At 39.8% G+C, this 21,926-nt stretch overlaps 1 protein-coding gene across 2 annotated transcripts in view; it reads right to left on the bottom strand.

The window, feature by feature from the left end:
- Window positions 1–1,104: 1,104 nt before the first annotated feature.
- SYNE3 (spectrin repeat containing nuclear envelope family member 3) overlaps window positions 1,105–21,926 on the bottom strand; it is a 62,067-nt gene continuing 41,245 nt past the window's right edge. Inside the window, exons 14-28 of one of the 2 annotated variants that reach the window (XM_075192731.1) lie at window positions 21,806–21,889; window positions 21,134–21,208; window positions 20,550–20,657; window positions 19,177–19,266; window positions 18,350–18,445; window positions 17,828–17,965; window positions 16,742–16,846; window positions 16,255–16,353; window positions 15,605–15,682; window positions 13,722–13,826; window positions 13,190–13,334; window positions 11,359–11,493; window positions 9,371–9,526; window positions 8,856–8,894; window positions 1,105–6,668 (exon numbers count right to left, since the gene is read on the bottom strand). In XM_075192731.1, the coding sequence (XP_075048832.1) occupies window positions 6,474–6,668; window positions 8,856–8,894; window positions 9,371–9,526; window positions 11,359–11,493; window positions 13,190–13,334; window positions 13,722–13,826; window positions 15,605–15,682; window positions 16,255–16,353; window positions 16,742–16,846; window positions 17,828–17,965; window positions 18,350–18,445; window positions 19,177–19,266; window positions 20,550–20,657; window positions 21,134–21,208; window positions 21,806–21,889 (1,648 nt within the window). In that variant the 3' untranslated portion in view covers window positions 1,105–6,473. The remainder of the gene's footprint in view (window positions 6,669–8,855; window positions 8,895–9,370; window positions 9,527–11,358; window positions 11,494–13,189; window positions 13,335–13,721; window positions 13,827–15,604; window positions 15,683–16,254; window positions 16,354–16,741; window positions 16,847–17,827; window positions 17,966–18,349; window positions 18,446–19,176; window positions 19,267–20,549; window positions 20,658–21,133; window positions 21,209–21,805; window positions 21,890–21,926) is intronic. The other variant, XM_075192732.1, reaches the window with a different exon arrangement.

Raw genomic sequence — 21,926 nt, 5'->3', positions numbered from 1 at the left:
CTTTCAATTGTTGCTGATCATTACAGAAATTGCCAGCTTTAACCACCCCAACTGCCTTCATTGCCCATTCTATTGATACAATTCCTTATAAGAAAGGCATACAATCTATTTTAAAATCTATCCAGTGATTCTACTCCCCCCCTGTAATAAAATCCATTGTCACTGTGAAAAATATATGTTTGCAGTGAAAATGTTGTTTCACCAGTCAGCGTTGATCCCCCCCCCCACTGCCCTATACAGTTCTGTATCTAAAAAGCTAATCAGACAAATATTTGTAATTACCTGGAAGTATTTGTAGACTTTAATTCAGTCACATATAAGGCAGTTTGTCAAGTCTTTCATTAAAATGTAACCCCATATACTACTTGTATAAATAAAGTAGCCTCTCTCTTAAGACCCTCAAGTTCTCCTATGTCTTTCTTACACACAGGCATCAAAAAACTAGACCCCAATTTTAAAATGCTGTCAAACAAATACTTTATACGAATACAAAATTAAATTTGCTTTTTGTGTGTCTATGCTTCCCTGGATCTTATTATGCTTTACAGCAGCTGCCTGACGCTGAGTGCTACTTTGTTTATTGTATGCCCATGCTTTTCTATCTCCCATCTCTCCAACTAAATCCTATGGAATGTAGAGATAGCACAATTATAATCAGTCTACGCTTTCTCTGTTCAAATTGTCACTTGATCTATGTCCTATAGTGACATTATCGCTATCTCTGTGGTCCAGCTGAGAGCAAACTACTGCCCATTTCAGGCAATAAGACACTGCCTCTAGTGGCCTTCAGTGGTGCTACAGACAGGAAGCATCGTGTGCATAGGCTATAAATCGTCCCCCCGTGATCACAACTTGTAACGCAAATATCTTCAGTTCTGAGAATCTTTGGGAACTTCTACTTATAGATATGTGAATTTTATGAGCAGCTCCTTTATATAATACAACCCGTATTTTAGGTTTATTCGTCTTCCATGTTTCACTCAGCAATATTAAAATAATACAGAAACAACCAGGTCACACAGTTGTTTTTTTTAAGATACTAACAGGAAACAAAAGACCTCGAGAGTCTTTGCTTTGTTCCTAAATAAGAAAACATCTTACATATTTACATCTTATTTAGGTACTTTTATTATACCCTGTCCATGTACAAATTAATTTTACAATGAAAATACATGACATAGAATACAGATAAGTGCGTGAAACGTTTTTTAGGAGTCCGGGCCCCAAAGTGCATGTTAAGCTGTAAAAGACTTGTGCGTATATGAAATCACTTGGGTAGTAGTGCGAGAGTATTGCTGGAGGATCTAATGATGTAGGTGTGAAACGTTATGAATGGATCTATATTGGGGCATGGAGTGTGACATGGGACAGTAGGGTGGTGTATAAGATGGAGAGAATGGGTAAAGCCAAGTGCCAGGTAGAGAGGAAATGACATTGGCATGAAGCAAGAACAGTATTAGCGAAGAAAACCAAATAGGAGAGAAGGGAAATCCTAATAGGACATATTATAGTAAATATGTAGTTACAGAAAAACGCAAGAGAAATTGATGAACAAATCCGTCTCCGGTTATAAGTGCCCTAATGGTTCCACAATATCTGGAAATCTAGGCGTCATTTTGGTGTGAAACTTCAGCACCACAACAGGGGGAGCCCCCTCAACAGAGCAGTATATATACCATCTCTCTGTGTATATATATATATATATATATAGAGAGAGAGAGAGAGAGTGAGATTATGTACCACAAGCAATCCATTCAGATTCCATCTACTAAATCATCTTCAATCCATTCCTTCCCATTGTATCACATACTACATCTATCCTACAACATTCCAGTTCTACTACCACCATCTCCCTGAACTATCTCCATCTCCTTCTGTCCTTGAACTGTCTCCATCTCTTTCTGTCCTTGAACTGTCTCCATCTCTTTAACTGTCTCCATCTATTTCTGTCCTTGAACTGTCTTCATCTCCTTCCATCCCGGAACTATCTCCATCTCCTTCTGTTCCAGAACTGTCTCCATCTCCTTCTCTTCCAGAACTGTCTCCATCTCCTTCTGTCCCAGAACTGTCTCCATCTCCTTCTGTCCCTGAGCTGTCTCCATCTCCTTCTGTCCTTGAACTGTCTCCATCTCTTCCTGTCCTTGAACTGTCTCCATCTCCTTCTGTCGCTGAACTGTTCCCATCTCCTTCTGTCCTTGAACTGTCTCCATCTCTTTTTGTACTTGAAATGTCTCCATCTCTTGAACTGTCTCCATCTATTTCTGTCCGTCTCCATCTCCTTCTGTCCTTGAACTGTCTCCATCTCCTTCCGTCCCTGAACTGTCTTCATCTCCTTCCGTCCCTGAACTATCTCCATCTCTTCCAGAACTGTCTCCATCTCCTCCAGAACTGTCTCCATCTCCTTCTCTTCCAGAACTGTCTCCATCTCCTTCTCTTCCAGAACTGTCTCCTTCTCCTTCTGTCCCTGATCTGTCTCCATCTCGCTCTACCCCTGAACTGTCTCCGCCTGTTGCTCGTACATCCTAGGTATGATATGTTGTACAGTAAATCAGGCTATTTATTACACCTCCTCTCCTGAGTGTAATGTGAGGACTATAATCTGTCATTTTATCCTGAATCTGGTGGATTAGTGAATCATAAAACAATCTGATGCTGATCTCGGGGGTACTCACCAGTAGTTACTGATATTATATTATATTATATGAAGTTACATCTGTAGTCAGAGACAAGATGCCGCTTGGAAAATATTAAATCTAATTGACAGAGTCACCATAACCTCCGCCCAGAGGCAGATATACTTCACCACACGGCTGACATATCATACAATTATCCTGTTGTAACGTGAAATATGATTTTATGCCTTACGTTGATGTCAGGATTTATAGTTCTGTGCAGGAATGTTTCATTTTATTTTCAATTGGACTGGACGGTGCGTTCTATACATTCTCCAAGAATTAGGGCCACATTAAAGAGATAAATTGAATTATTTTTCCTACTAACCTTACACCATCAAATAAATTATTTACCAGACTGAACTTTTCTGCCTAGGTTAGGAATGAGCAAACCGTGAGCCAAAATGGCCGCCTCCATCAGATGCCTCACAAAGTACCTCAGAGTTTACACCGGTTTCTAGTGATTTTATAGTCACCAATCTCATGAATGAAGTCTGCTCACTTTACTTGCAGTAATAGTAATGTAATAATAATGACAATAACCTGTCTGTGAGACAATAAACAAATAATTGGTATAATGTGGTAACATTATATGTGCTCTAATATGATATAAACAGCAACCAATCAGATGTTTGCTTTCATTTTTGAATAGTAGTAGAAAAATGATAGCAATAATCTGATTGGTCGCTATGGGTTACAGCATATTTAAGCACATAGCACTATTTTGCTAACGTGTGTACAGGTGGTACTTTATAGACCTGACACCCAGGAACTGCATTGTGAATTAACGGTGACAGGGTGAGAGGATTTTTATTTTTTAAGTTAAGTAAAATAAAATCACATTGATGTCACTTTTTTTGGTTAGGTCACTTTAGGGAAACTACAGCTTTTAGGGAACGAGCAGCCAGCTCTAATTAAATTTCCAGGACGTGTCGTGAAAGCTGCTTTTTTTTTCCCCAGTAGTTACTCATGTTTCATAAAATAATAAAGTCAAGCTATTCCCCATGCTTTCTAACAGTTACTAGTCTTACAACGTACCTAACTTTTATCTCTCACTTCTCCCGCGTCCCCGGTCTGCTTAATAATTATTTATTTTACTGTCTATTAAAGACCTTAATACTGCAATAACAGTCACAATTCTGCGACACCTTTTTTCTTCAGCTGGATTGGTTAGTTTAACAAAAACGATTCATCAACTTCTCACAGAGTATCATTTAAAAGAAAACAAGTTAAAGGGGCGTTGCACCTTAAGACAACTTTAACGTAACACTTTTTACATGTTCTTCTGCAACTTTGACCAAAAATTTTCTGTAGTACAAGTCGCAGGATGGCATCTATAAAGCAATAGATTAAAGTAATCTGAAGGTGCCGTAAAGATATATCAAAAGAATTAAGCATTAACAATGGTATAAGAAAGGTAGAAATTCCATTATAAACATAATTTTGCAATTTCCCCCTTTTGTATAAACTGCTGTATATCAACCACTTTTCTGTCCTTCTTAAACAACTACTGGTGCTGGCAGTGATGATAGTAATACAAAATTTAGATTTACCGCTAGTCTACAAAGTTCTGTTTATGCATAAAAGCAATGGCAGACTTATATATTAAGCAAGGTCTTTTCTTAGCCCATATAATATTATTATTGTTAATTTGTAAGGAGTTCGGTACCAGACAGTAGGGAATACAAATCATATCTAAAATAGGGACAAAAAAGATAGACAAACTAAATGCAGGCTTGAAAACAAAGGGTAGGGGGCAGCCTGCTCGTAAGAGCTTACAATCTAATGGGTAAAAGGGTAGACCTCAGACAAGAGGAGCGAGTGTGTTTCAGATAGTAGCGAGGATGTAACAAGAGTGGGTAGTATAGGTGTGAGTAGGGTAAGATCTAGCAACGAGATGGGTTTTCAGACAACGTTTAAGATTTTAAGGCTGTGGGAGAGTCTGATCGGGCGTGGTAGGGAATTCCATAGGTGGACAGTGACACAGGGGGTTAAGTGCAGTGCAAAGTTGCATCATCTTGTCAGTATTCATTAGTCGAACGTGTATTATAAACAGCAGCATATTCCATACTGTAAAGTATATTATTATAAGGATATTTACGATCACATATGTGGTCACGGAATTTCGTGGTGACTAATAATATTCTTTTATGTCCTTTTACACTGTCTTAGGATCTATTCCTGGTTACAAAGTGGTGTTTTGTTCTTTAAGATAATATAATTTAGCACCTGGATTTGGGTAAGTCTGAGATTTGTATCACAGCTGAAAAGAAATACATAAAGATTCCAAAACAGATTTACATATGCAAATTAGGAAACACTGCAAGTAAGAGGAAATACTGACGTTTTATGGCGGTGGAATGAAGGATGAGAGAAACCAAGACAAGGTAATCTGATAAGACGCCCATGATTTTGGTTAAGCCAGTGACCAGCATGTGGCTTCATGTGGGTAACGGGCGATGTCATGTGACCAGTAGCTCTGTAGCCAATCAACACTCAGGGGGGTAATCAATTGTCAGCAAGTTGGTTTTTTGAGCGAGTTAAGTCATTTTAACGCTGTTTTTTTTTATCATTTTCGAGTGGGTTAACTTTACCCGCAATTCAATTCCATTTTTAACGCTACGTTTTTTTTTTCATGAAACGGTCCTCTCGCGCTCCAGTAGACAGTCTATTGAAAGTATAGGGTGTGCGAGAGGCAGCCGCGTTAAAAGCTACTCAATTGTTTTTTAACGCGGCGGGTAAAACAGGAAAATATGCTGTTATATCTCGCACCTCTTTGGGGTGTGTTAAAAACCTCTGAAAAGTATTTGAAATCATGTAAAAATGTTGAAAAAAAGTTAAACTTATGTTTATCACTAATGCATAACTTGTGTAAGTTGATTTTCTTGTGAAAAAATAATGAAATAAAATAAAGATAAAAAAATAAATAAAATCACTTATTAATTATATGTATGTATGTATGTATGTTTTTGGTACAAATATGAATGTAGTAATGTGTTTTGACATGGTATAGATGATTGTATGGTAAAAAAATAGTTCAATAAAAAAATATGCTAAAGAAAGTACTGTAATGTAGATATTATCAATGTGTAATGTAATCTAATGTATGGAAATGTATGCAAAACCTTTTTTTGTGTTATACATGACAGCGTTAAAACTCCCCTAAAATCTCGCAAACACAATGTTTAACGCGCGGGGGAAGCGTTCACTGTTTCTCAATTGAATTGCACCAGTTTTCCCTCTGCGCTAACTCAAAACGGTCGCTATTGACGGCAAAAACCCACAGGAGATTTTTATTTTTTTAACACGGCGGGGAAAAAAAAAATCATGCTAACAATTGAATACCCCCCTCATTGTGTGAGTACAATGTACCTACTGCACCAACAAGTTGCATTGTCTATTACATACACTACACCGTTACATTAGTATCTGCCTATGTGTAAATGAGGCTTAATGTAACTTATTTCAAATCACGTACCCACAGTGATCTGTGATTGTCAATTCCAAAACATAAAAATATGATACATATATATATATGTATGTATATATAAAAAAAGCATTGGTACAATGTATAAAATATATAATAGGCTGTTGCATCTTTTTATATACATCAGAGATATGTACAGAGTGCGATTAACCCACGCAAGCCACGGTGGGCAATACTCTCAGTGAAAGGGTTAATCGCTTTCGTCAGCCTCTGCTGACACTAATATGTACAATATGGAGGTACAGCTGCCATATTATAGAAGAATATTAAAAAAATAAAATCACTACAGTATATCCTGGACACTCGGGGTGTCTCTAGGTGGGAGGGGGTCCTTCATACTTCAGCATTAGGTTGAAGGAACGGGCAAAATTGTTGGACAGGGTGCAGTTCCTTGTCTCGAGCAGTAGAGGGAGTAAGAACAACAGCAGGAGGAAGAGGAGGAGCAGCAGCTGTAGCGGGAGAGCAGCGCAGCAGACGCGGTGCAGGAAGGAGCACAGTCCTCCTGATTGCTGTAATAAAAAGAATTAACAACTCCGGTTATCGAGACCTTAAACGCACAGCTGCAGAACAGTGTTACCATTCCCAACACAATTTATACATATTTACTGACAGCTAGTCATTTTTGTTACTGACGCATCTTTATGCTGTATCAAAATTATTATTATTATAGTGTCAAGAGGGATTCTGATTCTTATTGACATCTACTTTTTATTCTAAGTGAGAGAATTTTTTTTTTTACTGACTATCAGTCAGTTGAGTGAATTCTGGCCAATCCGCTGCAGGCATGAGACCTGAGATATAAACAATGGCTACATAGCATCCAATCAGTGTTCTTCCTTTACATGCACAGTGAATGCCGGAACGGTACCATTTGAAGTGACATTTAAAGAGTACTCATTGCCTTCATAAAGGGGAGCCAGCAGTTTGTCGGGCTGAACCAACAGTCATGAGAATGCAGTCTATTCAGGAACCAGTGACGTCACTGAGACACTTAGGTGGTGCCAAGATGTCACACTCCATGATGTTGCTAGTGATTAATAGGCTGCATTCTCAGTGATGTCACTGGTTCCTAGTGAACTATTAGGCTGCATTCTCAGTGATGTCACTGAATCCTAGTGAATGGATAGGCTGCATTGTCAGTGATGTCACTGGTTCCTAGTGAATGGATAGGCTGCAGTCTCAGTGATGTCACTGGTTCCTAGTGAATGGATAGACTGCATTCTTAGTGATGTCACTGGCTCCTAGTGAATGGATAGGCTGCATTCTCAGTGATGTCACTGGCTCCTAGTGAACTATTAGGCTGCATTCTCAGTGATGTCACTGAATCCTAGTGAATGGATAGGCTGCATTCTCAGTGATGTCACTGGTTCCTAGTGAGTGGATAGGCTGCATTCTCAGTGATGTCACTGGCTCCTAGTGAATGGATTGGCTGCATTGTCAGTGATGTCACTGGCTCCTAGTGAATGGATTGGCTGCATTGTCAGTGATGTCAATGGTTCCTAGTGAATGGATAGGCTGCATTGTCAGTGATGTCACTGGTTCCTATCGAATGGATAGGCTGCAATCTCAGTGATGTCACTGGCTCCTAGTGAATGGATAGGCTGCATTGTCAGTGATGTCACTGGTTCCTATTGAATGGATAGGCTGCATTCTCAGTAATGTCACTGGCTCCTAGTGAATCGATAGGCTGCAATCTCAGTGATGTCACTGGCTCCTAGTGAATGAATAGGCTGCATTCTCAGTGATGTCACTGGTTCCTAGTGAATGGATAGGCTGCAATCTCAGTGATGTCACTGGCTCCTAGTGAATGGATAGGCTGCAATCTCAGTGATGTCACTGGCTCCTAGTGAATGGATAGGCTGCATTCTCAGTGATGTCACTGGTTCCTAGAGAATGGATAGGCTGCATTCTCAGTGATGTCACTGGCTCCTAGTTGCTGGCTAGGCTGCATTCTCAGTGATGTCACTGGTTCCAAGTGAATGGATAGGCTGCATTGTCAGTGATGTCACTGGTTCCTAGTGAATGGATAGGCTGCATTCTCAGTGATGTCACTGGTTCCTAGAGAATGGATAGGCTGCAATCTCAGTGATGTCACTGGTTCCAAGTGAATGGATAGGCTGCATTCTCAGTGATGTCACTGGTTCCTAGAGAATGGATAGGCTGCAATCTCAGTGATGTCACTGGTTCCTAGTGAATGGATAGGCTGCATTCTCAGTGATGTCACTGGCTCCTAGTTGCTGGCTAGGCTGCATTCTCAGTGATGTCACTGGTTCCAAGTGAATGGATAGGCTGCATTGTCAGTGATGTCACTGGTTCCTAGTGAATGGATAGGCTGCATTGTCAGTGATGTCACTGGTTCCTATCGAATGGATAGGCTGCATTCTCAGTGATGTCACTGGCTCCTAGTGAATGGATAGGCTGCAATCTCAGTGATGTCACTGGCTCCTAGTGAATGGATAGGCTGCATTCTCAGTGATGTCACTGGTTCCTAGAGAATGGATAGGCTGCATTCTCAGTGATGTCACTGGTTCCTAGTGAATAGATAGGCTGCATTCTCAGTGATGTCACTGGTTCCTAGTGAATAGATAGGCTGCATTATGTCCCTTAGCCATGTAATTGGATCCTAGTGAAAGATTATGATTATTTGTCTCTCAGTACTATTCAAATGTCCTAAATTTAATACATAAAGAACTTACCTTGGTTATTGCTCTGGGCTCTTCTGATATTTTTAGATTCTATAAAGAAAATGTAAATGGATATTAACATGGATGTAGCCAGTATATGCATTAATGTAATTATTTAATAATAACTGATCAAGGAAAAGGAAAACAATCTGACTCCATGCCAAGTCTATGTACTGAGAAACGTTTTGTGATTTCATTATGATGACACATGGGGGTAGATTTACTAAACTGCGGGTTTGAAAAAGTGGAGATGTTGCCTATAGCAACCAATCAGATTATAGCTGTCATTTGTATAGTAGATTCTACAAGATGACAGCTGATTGGTTGCTATAGGCAACATCTCCACTTTTTCAAACCCGCAGTTTAGCAAATATACCTCATGGAGCATAAGAACATTTCTACCTCTCTCTGTCACACTACACCACATAGACAGACTCACAAGGAACATTTATAGGAACTGAGGCCACGCCCAGATGTTTGCTTTTATTTTCAATTTGTATAAACTACTCCACCCCCTTCCCCCGTACCATATGGTTTCCAGAATCACGGAGTTTGGACTTGTACAGCATCCAGCGATAGCGCAGATCTTCCAACCTGACACTATCAGTCACCATCATGTCCGATCTGCAGTCCAGAAGGGACTTGAAGATCTTTTGGCCCTGAGGAACTCGGGACTGTAATTTCTGCAACAAAGTAATTGCAATTAATTCTTAAAGACTATAAATAAAATAACTATCGTTACATGTAACCAATATGCAAACCAATAACCGTGGTCAGTTCTCCAGTGATGTCACTGCTTCCCGGTGGGGTGCATTGTATGAATAATGGTGCAGTCCACGGGTGGCTGCCTTCACCGAAGGTCATTTTCGAATTGCAAAATGGCTGAGGTGCAGCAGAAAATCAGCGTCTGCCCCGTGGTGCACTGCGATATGCACCGAGATTTCCGCCAAAGCGTTTGCGTTAGGAAAGGAATATGGCGGCACTTGCGGAGGAGTAGATGTTGCACAAGTAGTGGAAGAAGTTGGGCAATGTGAGTGCATTCTTTGCTAGGTGCACCGGTGCCCCAAAATTTGCAGAGCGATGCAAAAACAAGATTTAATTTACAAAGCAAGATTACCTAGACAGGGGGTGGGCAGGGGGTGAAACCCCATCTCTGTCCTCAACGGTGGCTCAGTGGTTAGCACTTCTGCCTCACAGCACTGGAGTCATGAGCTCAATTCCTAACTATGGCCTTATCTGTGTGGAGTTTGTATGCTGTCCCCCTGTTTGCGTGGGTTTCCTCCGGGTTCTCTGGTGTCCTCCCACACTCCAAAAACATACTAGTAGGTTAATTGGCTGCTATTAAATTGCCCTTAGTCTCTCTCTCTGTCTGTGTGTGTGTGTGTGTGTTAGGGGATTTAGACTATAAGCCCCAATGGGGCAGGGACTGATGTGAATGAGTTCTCTGTACAGCGCAGTGGAATTAGTGGCGCTATATATATAAATAGATGATGATGAAGGCTTTTTGCGGGGAAAAAGAGGCTGTGCAGGGAGCGCCCCTCTAAATGCTTCCTTCCATCCTACAAAATGAAATCACATTTTTGGGCCACACTTAGTAAGGAACATCCTTGATCCACCGAACTCCTCCTAATGACCAGTGCCGACTCCTTTGCCTCCGCAAACACCGCCATTTTGGGCAGCAGGTCAATTCACTTCCCTGCAATACTGTAGCGCACGTGCGGAACAGACTGCGCCAAAAACATTCGAGCTTCGGGTTTCCACTTTTGCAGTTGATAAAAGACCATTTGTCATATGGCAGTCTTAGAGTTATTACCCGCAATAGCGCTGGGACTGTCAATCATCTATGCCTGATGATCACAAATATAATACAATGTCAAACATCTCATGCACTTTCTTGGTATTAATTCTTTTACATACATATTTGTCAGTGTTACAAGAAACCTTTTCGTGTTTGTTCAACTTGTGTTTTATGTTTAGTGGCCCTTTAAGGGGTATCTCCCCCTTACACTTATGTTTACTAACTAGTGTGTGGAGGGCAACTTAAAAAAGTATAATAAAACACGCTCATACTTATCTTCCCCGCTTCTCTCTCCCGCAGCTTCACGCTCCCCTTTTCCGCAGTGAGCCTGTCGGAAATCAAATGTGCCTGCGCTATGTCCTGGCATTTTGTTCAAGTTGGCGTCAAACTGCGACATTCCCCCCCCCCCCCCTCCCGGCGGAGAGATGCTGGGACGCTGTGGAAGGAATGAGCGCCCTCCCTTTCCCCCAAACACTAGCTAGCACGAACAAAACTAGGGCAAAGTTACCCGTTATTCCATCTGCCCACTGCCTTGGCGCAGAAGCTCCCATTTATCTACCTGTCCGGACAGCGAGCGTGCAGTCATTACATATATCTGTCTCCGTACGTGGAGGAATCTTGAGACTACGCTGTGTGATAACACTGAACTGCTCAGGCTGTGTGCTTTACACACCCGCACGCTCTGACACTATATTTGCAGAAGGCTGCTCCCCATACCTGCAGTTTACTCTGTCTTGTTTGTATTCCGTCGCTGCTGGATATTTCAGCCGCACAAATCCTGTTTAATTTAGAGTTTTCTGCTTGTAGCCATTGTTCAAACTCCTTCAGGAGTTTCATGTGGTCATCACCTGTCTGCATCACAAACAACAAACCTCTGAGTTAGTTTATAAATTAGAACATGATCTATTACACTCCAAATATAACTCACATCATCTTCCACCAGCCTCTAGCTGAATATATATATCTATCTATGTCATATCTATCTATCTATCTATCTATCTATGTCATATCTATCTATCTATCTATCTATCTCATATCTATCTATGTCATATCTATCTATCTAATATCTATCTCATATCTATCTATCTCATATCTATCTATCTATCTATCTATCTATCTATCTATCTCATATCTATCTATCTATCTATCTCATATCTATCTATCTATCTATCTATCTACGTCACATCTCTCTATTACATATCTTTCTATCTATGCCATATGTATGTATCTATCTCATATCTACCTATCTATCTCATATGTATCTATGTCATATCTATCTATCTATCTATCTATCTATCTATGTCATATGTATCTATGTCATATCTATCTATCTATATATCTATCTATCTATCTATGTCATATGTATCTATGTCATATCTATCTATCTATCTATCTATCTATGTCATATGTATCTATGTCATATTTATCTATCTATCTATCTATCTATCTATGTCATATCTATCTATCTATCTATCTATGTCATATGTATCTATCTATCTATCTATGTCATATCTATCTATCTATCTATCTATCTATCTATCTATCTATGTCATATCTATGTCATATGTATCTATCTAACTATGTCATATGTATCTATCTATCTATCTATGTCATATCTATCTATCTATCGATCTATCTATCTATCGATCTATCTATCTATGTCATATGTATCTATCTATCTATCTATCTATCTATATATCTATCTATCTATCTATCTATCTATGTCATATCTATCTATCTACGTATATATCTATATTTATTTTATAAAATATGTCCCTTGAGATCTGGCATCTGCTATCTATATGATATCAGCAATCCCGAACATGTTCATTTTTACTAATTGAAGCTAAAATCCTAGTTCAAATACTTCAATAAAAATAAGGTTATTTCCAATTGTACAACCCTACTGCAAGAATGTCCCAATTAGAGCCCTTTCCTGACTCAGAAGCCTTTGTTATTGGGGGCAAAATCAAATTTTTGCTAATCCTGACTCTTTATGCGGCCACCTAAGCTTGGTGATATTACTAGAGACTTACAACTTCCCAAAATGTAAAAGAAAACCAAGTGAGATGAGAATCACAGTCCCTGCCCAACCTTCACATCATTACATGATCATTATAACATGTTTATGTAAAGTGCAAAATAAATCAGCTTTTGAATACATTTTAAAATATTACATTAATTTGGTTATAGTTACTGATTTTGTAGAGGTGGGTAGTACCCATTATACAGACAAAGTTGCTATAGCTGTTTACAAAGGTATTCAGGCTTGGCTAACCTGTGGCACGCCAGGTGTTGTGAAACTACAAGCCCCAGCATGCTTTGCCAATATATAGCAGCTTATTGCTGGACGGGTATGCTGGGACTTGTAGTTTCACAACACCTCTGGAGTGTCTGTCACAGGTTAGCCAAGCCTGGTTTAGGTTATAATATTAACTTATAATAGAGTAAGCAACCTGCAACTATTCAGATGCTGTAGAACTACAAGTCCCAGCAAACCCTAAAAGACTCTCTACATATATTACACGGGTGACATTACGGATTTTACCTTGTTTCCTGCTGTAGTTGGAGCAGAGGGAGAATCCGTCATGTCCACAGATTCTGCGAGGGAGACAGTTTTCCTACTTCTCCTGGATGTCACCAGATTATTAGACTTTCCTGCTCTTTCTTTCACTTTATTTTCTGCCACAAAACTTTGGGAACAGAGAGGAGAATAAAACATTAGTGGTTGTTAGTAGTAAATGGGTAAAACTTCAGAAATGTTAATAATAAAAGTTCCAAAATCTCATAGAGACATTTTAAATTAATTAGTGACGTTTGCTAGGAGTTCGTTGCTGTTAATTCTTCTTTACCTGCGAGTAATGTTTCTTCTGTTTTTTTTTGTTTTTTTTTCTGGTCTCTGCTATCTGACTCTGAGCTCTACAACCACATATCTTACATTAAATAGTCAAGTATACATTATAACGTGTGTGCTCTACATCCTAAACAGCACTAAAATGTGTGTAACCTGTTTGGAACTTTAATATTGTATCTTTACCTTCTTTGTGAACGTGGATTAGTAAATAATCTTTGTCATTTACCTGCCCGGTTTTCTTGTTTGTCCAAATTCTTGTGCTCCGTTAGTATTGATTTTTCTACCATCAATTTGTCCTTTATCAATGGATGAATGGGCGTCAATGTCAGTTCTGGCAAATATAGATAACGCAGGATATGTAACAAAATGCAGAATTTAATCACACTGGAAGAACACAGTCCATCATCATCCCAACCAGTGGCGGATCCAGGGGAGGGGGGGGGGGAGCGATCGCCCCCCCCTAGCAGACACTTGCTGCCGACGGCTGCACACTATGTGCAGGTACGTCCAGCCGTGACAGGCAGGGACAGTGTTCTGCCCGGCTGCTCTGATTGTGTTTAAAACACAATCAGAGCAGCCGGAAGGACACTGTCCCTGCCTGTCACGGCTGGACGGACCTGCACATACTGTGCAGCCGTCGGCAACCTAAACTGTAAGAAAGGGGCGGGGCCTAAATCGCCCCCCCCCCCCTAAATCGCCCCGGGTACGGTAGTTTTCTAGATCCGCCTCTGATCCCAACCCTACAGTATAAATAGAATATGGGAAGTTTACTGAATGCAACACATTACTAGTGTTATATACAAGATAGCGGGCAAACTTATGAATTAAGTACTACTGGCTAGAGAGGTTGATCCGCAATCAGCCAATCAGTAGCAGCTGCTGCTAATCATCATCCTTATCGCATCTCAATGAACCGACTCGAGATCCGCCTTCTGACAGCTGTATCTGCCTTTCAGTCGCAATGACGTGAACACGCCATTACTGTACTCAGCTTGAGCGTGCCTGCGCCTTCCCTCCCCCCGGTCCGCTTCGGAGCCGCGAGTGTGAGTGTGAACATCTACACAGACACATGAGTGTGGCTTTTTGCATGCATACGCGGTAAGAAAATGCAGATTTTAGACAAATAAGATGAAAATCCAACTCTGCACAAGTTCCTATGCGTGGACAAGGAAACCCATTTAAAAAGAGATCTACAGACAAATATTAGTTTAATATATGTTTTGCATTTTATTCCAGAAGGTTTTAGTGTTCTTTAAAATGTTTTCTTTCAGGTGCAAAATCGGTATAAGAAGACTCCATCCACATGTCAACACTTTGGACCTGATTCATTAAGGCAAGAAATGTCTTAATTAAGTCTCCTGGACAAAACCATGTTACAATGCAAGGGGTGCAAATTAGTTTTCTGTTTTGCATATAAGTTAAATACTGTCTGTTTTTTCATGTAGCACACAAATATCAACTTTAAATGTCAGCGAACAAATAAGCTATCAAGTATTTGTGTACTACATGAAAAAACAGTCAGTATTTATCTTATGTGCAAAATAGAAAACTAATTTGCACCCCTTGCATTTTAACATGGTTTTGTCCAGGAGACTTAAGGTAGAAATTTCTTGCCTAAGTTCCTTAATGAATGAAGCCCAATTAATTAAATGTTGCAGCGTCTGCTTTAATTCTTCTAACCCCAGCGCCGCTCTGTTCCGTAATCCCAGCTCAGCGGGAATGGGCGTGGTTTATGTCATCCGCTCAGCTGGCCTCGGAGCTGGGCGGGGCTTGTGGAACCCAACGGAGCGCCGTGTTTAAATAGCTCAATGCATGGGGTCTACAGTCAGAGCAAGAAGATGGGAGACCTATCGATCTCCTTTAAGAATTTACACTACAGTAAAAGCTGTAGGCTTATCACTCGGGATAAAGGGTTTCTGAGTGCCCTGTATTTACCCAGCATTTAGTTATACTCTGTCTGGGCTAATCCCAATAACCGGTCTAAGGGGCAGCTCAACTCCTTGCTGCACGTCGCTCCTGTCTGGTGATTGAAGAGGTAAGTCGTGGGAAACAGTGAAGCTCATTGGATCTAGATTCTATTTTAATACAATGGGAGGAAATATCACTAACCTGGATGTTACATCTATCCCCACTGCAGCCGTTGTCGGTCTGTCGGGTGATCCCGTTCCACGTCCGGCACTGGTATATCTGTATAAGCACAGAGGCTACAATAAGACATCTTGCTATAATGTAAGTGATTGAGTTTGGGGTTAGTATACTCTCCCCTTGTGTGCGTGGGTTTCCTCCCACACTACAAAATAAACAACAACAATAATAATAATAATGTCTATTTCAGGGAATAGGTCATTAAGATTTATTTTACACAAGGCAATTGTTCTTGTCCCAAATTGTTGCAGTTTTTTACAATTAACGCACTTGCAAAAACGATGTATCGCAAAACTGTACAGAAACAAGAGACGGATGTTGCTTTTTACAGCAACAGAACATACAATTTGATTTGACTGTTATGTATTGTAACTTGTATGTTCCTTAATCACACAATAAAAGTGATAAGTTGGTCCGTTGGTATGGCATCTTTGTATCTTTGCGACTAACAAAGTGGGTGAGCTTAACCTTCACAACTTGTCTGTTAAAATAACTATTGTTGTCAATCAATCATTTTAAAGCACTAACATATTCTACAGCGTTGTACAATAACTAATAATGAATCAAGACCGATTCCAAACATAAATGCGCAAAAAATATGCAACATAATTGACCTGTTTGAGCCACCGGATTGTTTGTATGCTGCGTCTGTATTGATAGAGACAGTTTCAAACATTCCCGTGTTAGTAAGTCCATCAGTTTCATCTTCGGTACTGTTAAATAAAGACAAATGAGAATTAGAGCATAGAACATAAATGTTATAGGAGCTTTATAGCTGCTATCTGACAGTGAGCTCTACATCTATATCTCTTCCCAACCAATATATTACTGCTGTTTACTTGGAATGTTACAATCTTACATTCCTCAGGATTGTGTATGTGCAGCTTGCTAATTAACCACTTTTGATATCACAGATTACAATATCCCTTTTGTTATTTATTCAACTCCTGCATTTCCCATCTGATATTTTGCCTTTTTTACATCATTAACCAAGCCCTATGTCTTCCTCCTTTTACGTGACCGTTGATAATGTCCAGCCTTTAATATTGTGCCTCTACCTCCTTTATAAATGTGGATTATTAAACAATCTTTGTGATTTACCTGCCCGGTTTTCCAGTATGTCCAAATCTTTGTTCCCTGTTTGTACCGATTTTTCTACTGTCAAATTGTCCTCTATCAGTGGATGAATGCCCGTCAACTTCGGTGCTGGCAAATAATGAAGACATGGAACATGTAATTAATTGCCAAATGTCATCACACTAATAGACCCCAGAGCACCTCCCTTCCACTACAGTGTTAATAGAATATGATTAGTTTACCAAATATGTTACTAGTGTTTTACATAACACACCAGACAAACTCACAAGCACCTGGACTGTGTACCGTGCCTGCCCCCTCCCTTTATCCGTAGCTCATCCTCACCTAGTTTATAACCCCCTCCTTAGCAATGTGGCTTCGACCTCTCTCACGCCACCCCCCTACCCTCCACCACTGTGGCACTTCCCCTCCCTCCCTCTCCAACATAACATAGAAAACTAAAACACATTGTACCCTACAGTGTTTTCGATCCCCCCCTTTCTTTATTTTCTGTAATCCCTTCCCCCGATCAAATAATACAAAATTCAATAAAAAGTCAAATAAAAAATTGGTAACAGTGGATATGAAAACATCCGCTTTAGCATATATACAAAAAGTGTCCATATTCTGCATTCATAGTCATGCTACAACAGGCTTTAGTATCTACTGCCTGATACTGTGCTCTCTGAATGTCTGACAAATGGCAGAGCGTTATGCTTTTCGACAGCTAGACATTAATTTTGTTGACATTCAGAAAGTCGACAATATTAGGTCGACAATTCGAATGTAGACAGTATTATTAGGTCGACAACTGAAATGTAGACAGTATTATTAGGTGGAAAATACGAATGTAGACAGTATTATATGGTTACGGTAAGGGTTAGTGGGTTGGAGATATTATTGCCAACTTAATAATACAGTCTGCATTTCAATTGTCGACTTTCCAACCCTGTCTATATTATGGTGTCGACCAAATAAATGTCAATCATGTAAGGGTCCAAACATATGTATCACACCCCAGTAAAGCAGGCAGTAACCTCTTGACATATCTACTTCTATTTTAGATGACACATTCTACTCCATATACATATTCATTTCTAAAACTATTACCTTACAGTTGTACGTGAAACCAGCGGTTTGTTTATCAATGTTGATAATTGTACATCTGTTGCACCAGAGTGTCCGGATTTTCCGAATTCTTTGGCTCCACCTGCAGCAATTAAGTTTGTATCAGACGACCCCGTTACTCTGAAATGATAGGTTTCATGATCAATGATACAGATATAATTAAACACAGGCAACTGGTGATTGGTTACTAAGGGTTACAGCAAATAACTCCCACCACATTCAATATTGTACAGCAATACTTACACCATTACAGGCTTTTGCGCATACTATCTGACACTGAGCTTGTTTGCTTGTTAGCTGCAATTATGTCACCCACAGGGATTACCACGTACTTTAATTTGACTCTGTATGGCATATTGGTTCCTATATCCCATTGTAAAGCATTACCTTGTAATTAACAGTAAAAATGCTTCTTCAGCATTATATAATTGCTAATAAAAAATGTAGGTGAAGTGTCTACGTTCTGTCGGCCTCTTTCACATTGTTATGATTTACGTTACTAACCTGGAAGTCACGCCTATCGTCCCAGCTTTTGTACTTTTCTTGTTAGATTTGTCTGATTGATCGAGTGAATTCGTACCGTCACCAGTGCTGATAATTCTGATAAACACGGAGGACACAACAATGAGGCTGTTATAATGAAATCTGCCTTTATTAACAGTTCAGCTGAACTTTATAGTGTAACTAGGTAGCTTGGTCTAATACGTGAATGATCTAATCTGACGACAATTTGGTCACCTATGTAGAAGACAGATAGATCGGCCTATAGGATTTTTCATCCTGTGCGATTAAATTAGATCATGCCGAATGTGTCAAATTGGCACGTGCTTGGTTAACTTAAGCTGTGACACATAACAGATCTGCTGGCCACACTTTTGCTAACCAATTTGGGCTCCCCTGTGTCCCTATTTTCCCATGGCAGTCATCATCATCATCATAATCAGTTATAGCGCCACTAATTCCGCAGCGCAGGACAGAGAACTCACTCACATCAGTCCCTGCCCCCATTGGAGCTCACAGTCTAAATTCCTAACATACACACACAGACTGAAAGAGACTAAGGTCAATTTTAATAGCAGCCAGTTAACCTACTAGTATGTTTTTGGAGTGTGGGAGGAAACCGGAGCACCCGGAGGAAACCAGAGCACCTAGCAAAAATCACATGCTACACCTAACATATATTATGGAGGTTATGTATCTTTGAGTTAATTTATATGTTCTATAATTATACAATAATATTGATGAGAATAAATAAATGTCTTTTCAGTTGTTAAACTGGAGGAAGATAATATTTATAAATAGCCTATTTCAAAATATTAAATATAATTTACCTGACTGAGCTACCAGGCTGCTGGAGCCCCAGGTCTGTATCCATGTCAGATATCCCTGTCACATTGAGTGTAAAAGTTTCATGGTCACTGCTGTAAAAGTATAAATATACAGAAAATAAGCATTAGAGTGTTGAACTTATATAAGTATGTTATAATTGTATTCAGAATACCACCATGACAGAGATGGCGTCTTAACATCAATGTCCAGTAACAGAAGTGTAGGAAGCTTATTCGTAACTTTTTTTTTATCTCATCAAAGCAAAGAGTTCCGTTGTCATGGAGACGGCTTTGCTTTGATCACACAGAGTTACTACATGAACTTTAACACATGGGGAATGTTATTATTATTTATTTTTTAATGTTTTCTGATGTGATTTTATTGAACAGATGCATGTGCAAATACACTTCTGTCTGTCTACTGTTTAGGCTGAGTGCACTGACACCCAGATTTAAACTGAAAAGTATCTTGAGATTTGGAGTTGAATACGTTCGGAACTGCACTTAAGTTCTGTGCTCTTGTTTTAAATTGCAACTTGTGTCTGAACATGAATAAGGCCCCATTTCTGGATCTATAAATATATTGTTAGCAGCAGACAATTCAGGACATTATCCCGGGGTGCTGAAGTTAAACAAGATGCTTTTATTATAGAGCAAACTTTACCCTGCAGCAACAAACATCTCATCCACTATCACTTTCACGTTCTCACCTTTGCTTTTTAAACTTTATCAACCGAACAAAAAATCTGCTATACGGTAGTGCTCACAATAAGCACACTGTGACCGCATTAGTCCAGGGTCTCCGGTACAACTGGCCTAAGCCAGTTTTGTTGAACAGAAAAACAAAGAAAACTTCAAAATAAACACCTTGCCTGTCCGGAACTAACTAAACACACAGGAACACCCTCTCTCCTGTGAAGGACCTTGTGTCCCACACACATTCAAAACCTAGAGGTAATTGCTCACCGTTTGCAGAGTCTCTTAGGAGGCATCCAACCTCCTCCCCAGGACTGAAAGACTGCATATCCAGCTCTTTAAACACCCACACACAGGTGAGGTTGCAAATCAGCCTACACTTGAGGCCCAGAATACCCGGAATGGGCCAGATTAATGGAGCCCACCCTCTCTCTCCATTCATAACCCCAGTGACCCTTACCATATTTTCCAACAGATGGGAAACACACTTTGAAAGCTTTTCCGGCACACATAAACAAAATGTACACAAGGCAGAAAGCCTGGGACATATCCCTCTGCCATTCAGCACTTTTCCAGTGCTTCTGTCATAATAAAAACACACATTATTCTAAAAACACTCATATCTATGGAGCATGTTTTCTCACCTTCATTCTCTTTGAACATTGCAACCAAGTGTTTACCTGGACAAGTCTTCACATTCCAGAAGTCCTTGGTTTCCCGCATCACCATTATGACCGCTACAATTTTGCATTCCAATTTGGATTAAATGTCCATCATGTTTGACACTGCTTAACACAGAGAGTAACGGTAAATAAATCCAATATTAGATGGTAATAAGTATCAAAGCATGTGTATACAGGATTAATGAGCTACATAATGTACCGAAAATAACAGAAGAGTTGAAATGGTCTGAAATGGATATGGAAGGTGGAACAAGATATGTGGGGACTGGCTTGCAGTCTCCTAGGTAATGGAAATGATATGTACACATTGGTTTACATGAGAAGTAATGACACTGTAAGTTTCAGGGATCATCATCATCATCATCTATTTATTTATATAACTGGCATGCTATGCTTTGCCCTTTGAACTTTTTGATCATAATCAGAAGCCTACAAGCTGTGAAACTCTATTTGAAGGATGAACTAATTCACCACATTTTATATTTTAACAAAGCTTGCAAGCAAGTTATCAAAGAAAGTTCAATTTCAAAGTGCTCTTAAGATCCTGATATAGACTGTATTATGCCATAAGATATACTGACCCGGTTTTCATGTTGTTGGAGGTTACACCCCTGCCCGGCTGTGAGGGGTCGCGCGGAACCATGTCTGGTAAGAGGCTGAAAAAAACACAGAAATAATTAAAATGATTGTGTGCACAACACAGAAGACGCTATCTACATCTCCTCTCCTACAGCTTCGTAGACTGAGGGTGGAGTTTACAATGAAAACACACCTGGACATCCATAACTGGCTGCAAGTAAAACCCAGCTTATGAAACCTTAGACGGACATATTATTAAATACCAAGCTGACAGCTCTGTTCCTACCACAGGTAGATGTATATACTGGATATAGTATTATATGCAGGCTACATGGACAATCAGAGGGGTAAATATACCAGCTCTCATGTGTTTAGTCCACAATGACCTGCCCCAATTATGTTGCACATGTCCTAATGACCTCCGACAAGACTGACAAGAAAGCTCCTGGTGGAGATATTGTGGGGAAGAGAAACAAGACAATGGAAACTGTACGGAATGCCGATCTTTAGAAACAGATCACAAACATTACACATTTTATACCTCCTTGCCATAATATTTACATTAGACAAATACAAAAATATGGGTTAACAAAAACGTTACAATCCCTGTAATACCCAGAAACAGACACAGGTCTGATTAAAAATAAACCTTTTATCTTATAAATAAAACCCACCCGGACGTCTGATTTATGGCGACCACTGTCGGCCTTTTCCCCGATTTGGGACTTGTCCTCTGTTGCTCTCTCTCTCTCAAGGTCCTGTGATAAGTATAAAGTACAGGGTGGTTACAAGCAG

This window comes from Mixophyes fleayi, chromosome 12 (genome assembly GCF_038048845.1).
Source record: "Mixophyes fleayi isolate aMixFle1 chromosome 12, aMixFle1.hap1, whole genome shotgun sequence".
Classification (NCBI taxonomy): domain Eukaryota; kingdom Metazoa; phylum Chordata; class Amphibia; order Anura; family Limnodynastidae; genus Mixophyes; species Mixophyes fleayi.
Note: the sequence above shows the minus strand (reverse complement) of the source record. Positions and strands in the feature narration are given on the sequence as shown.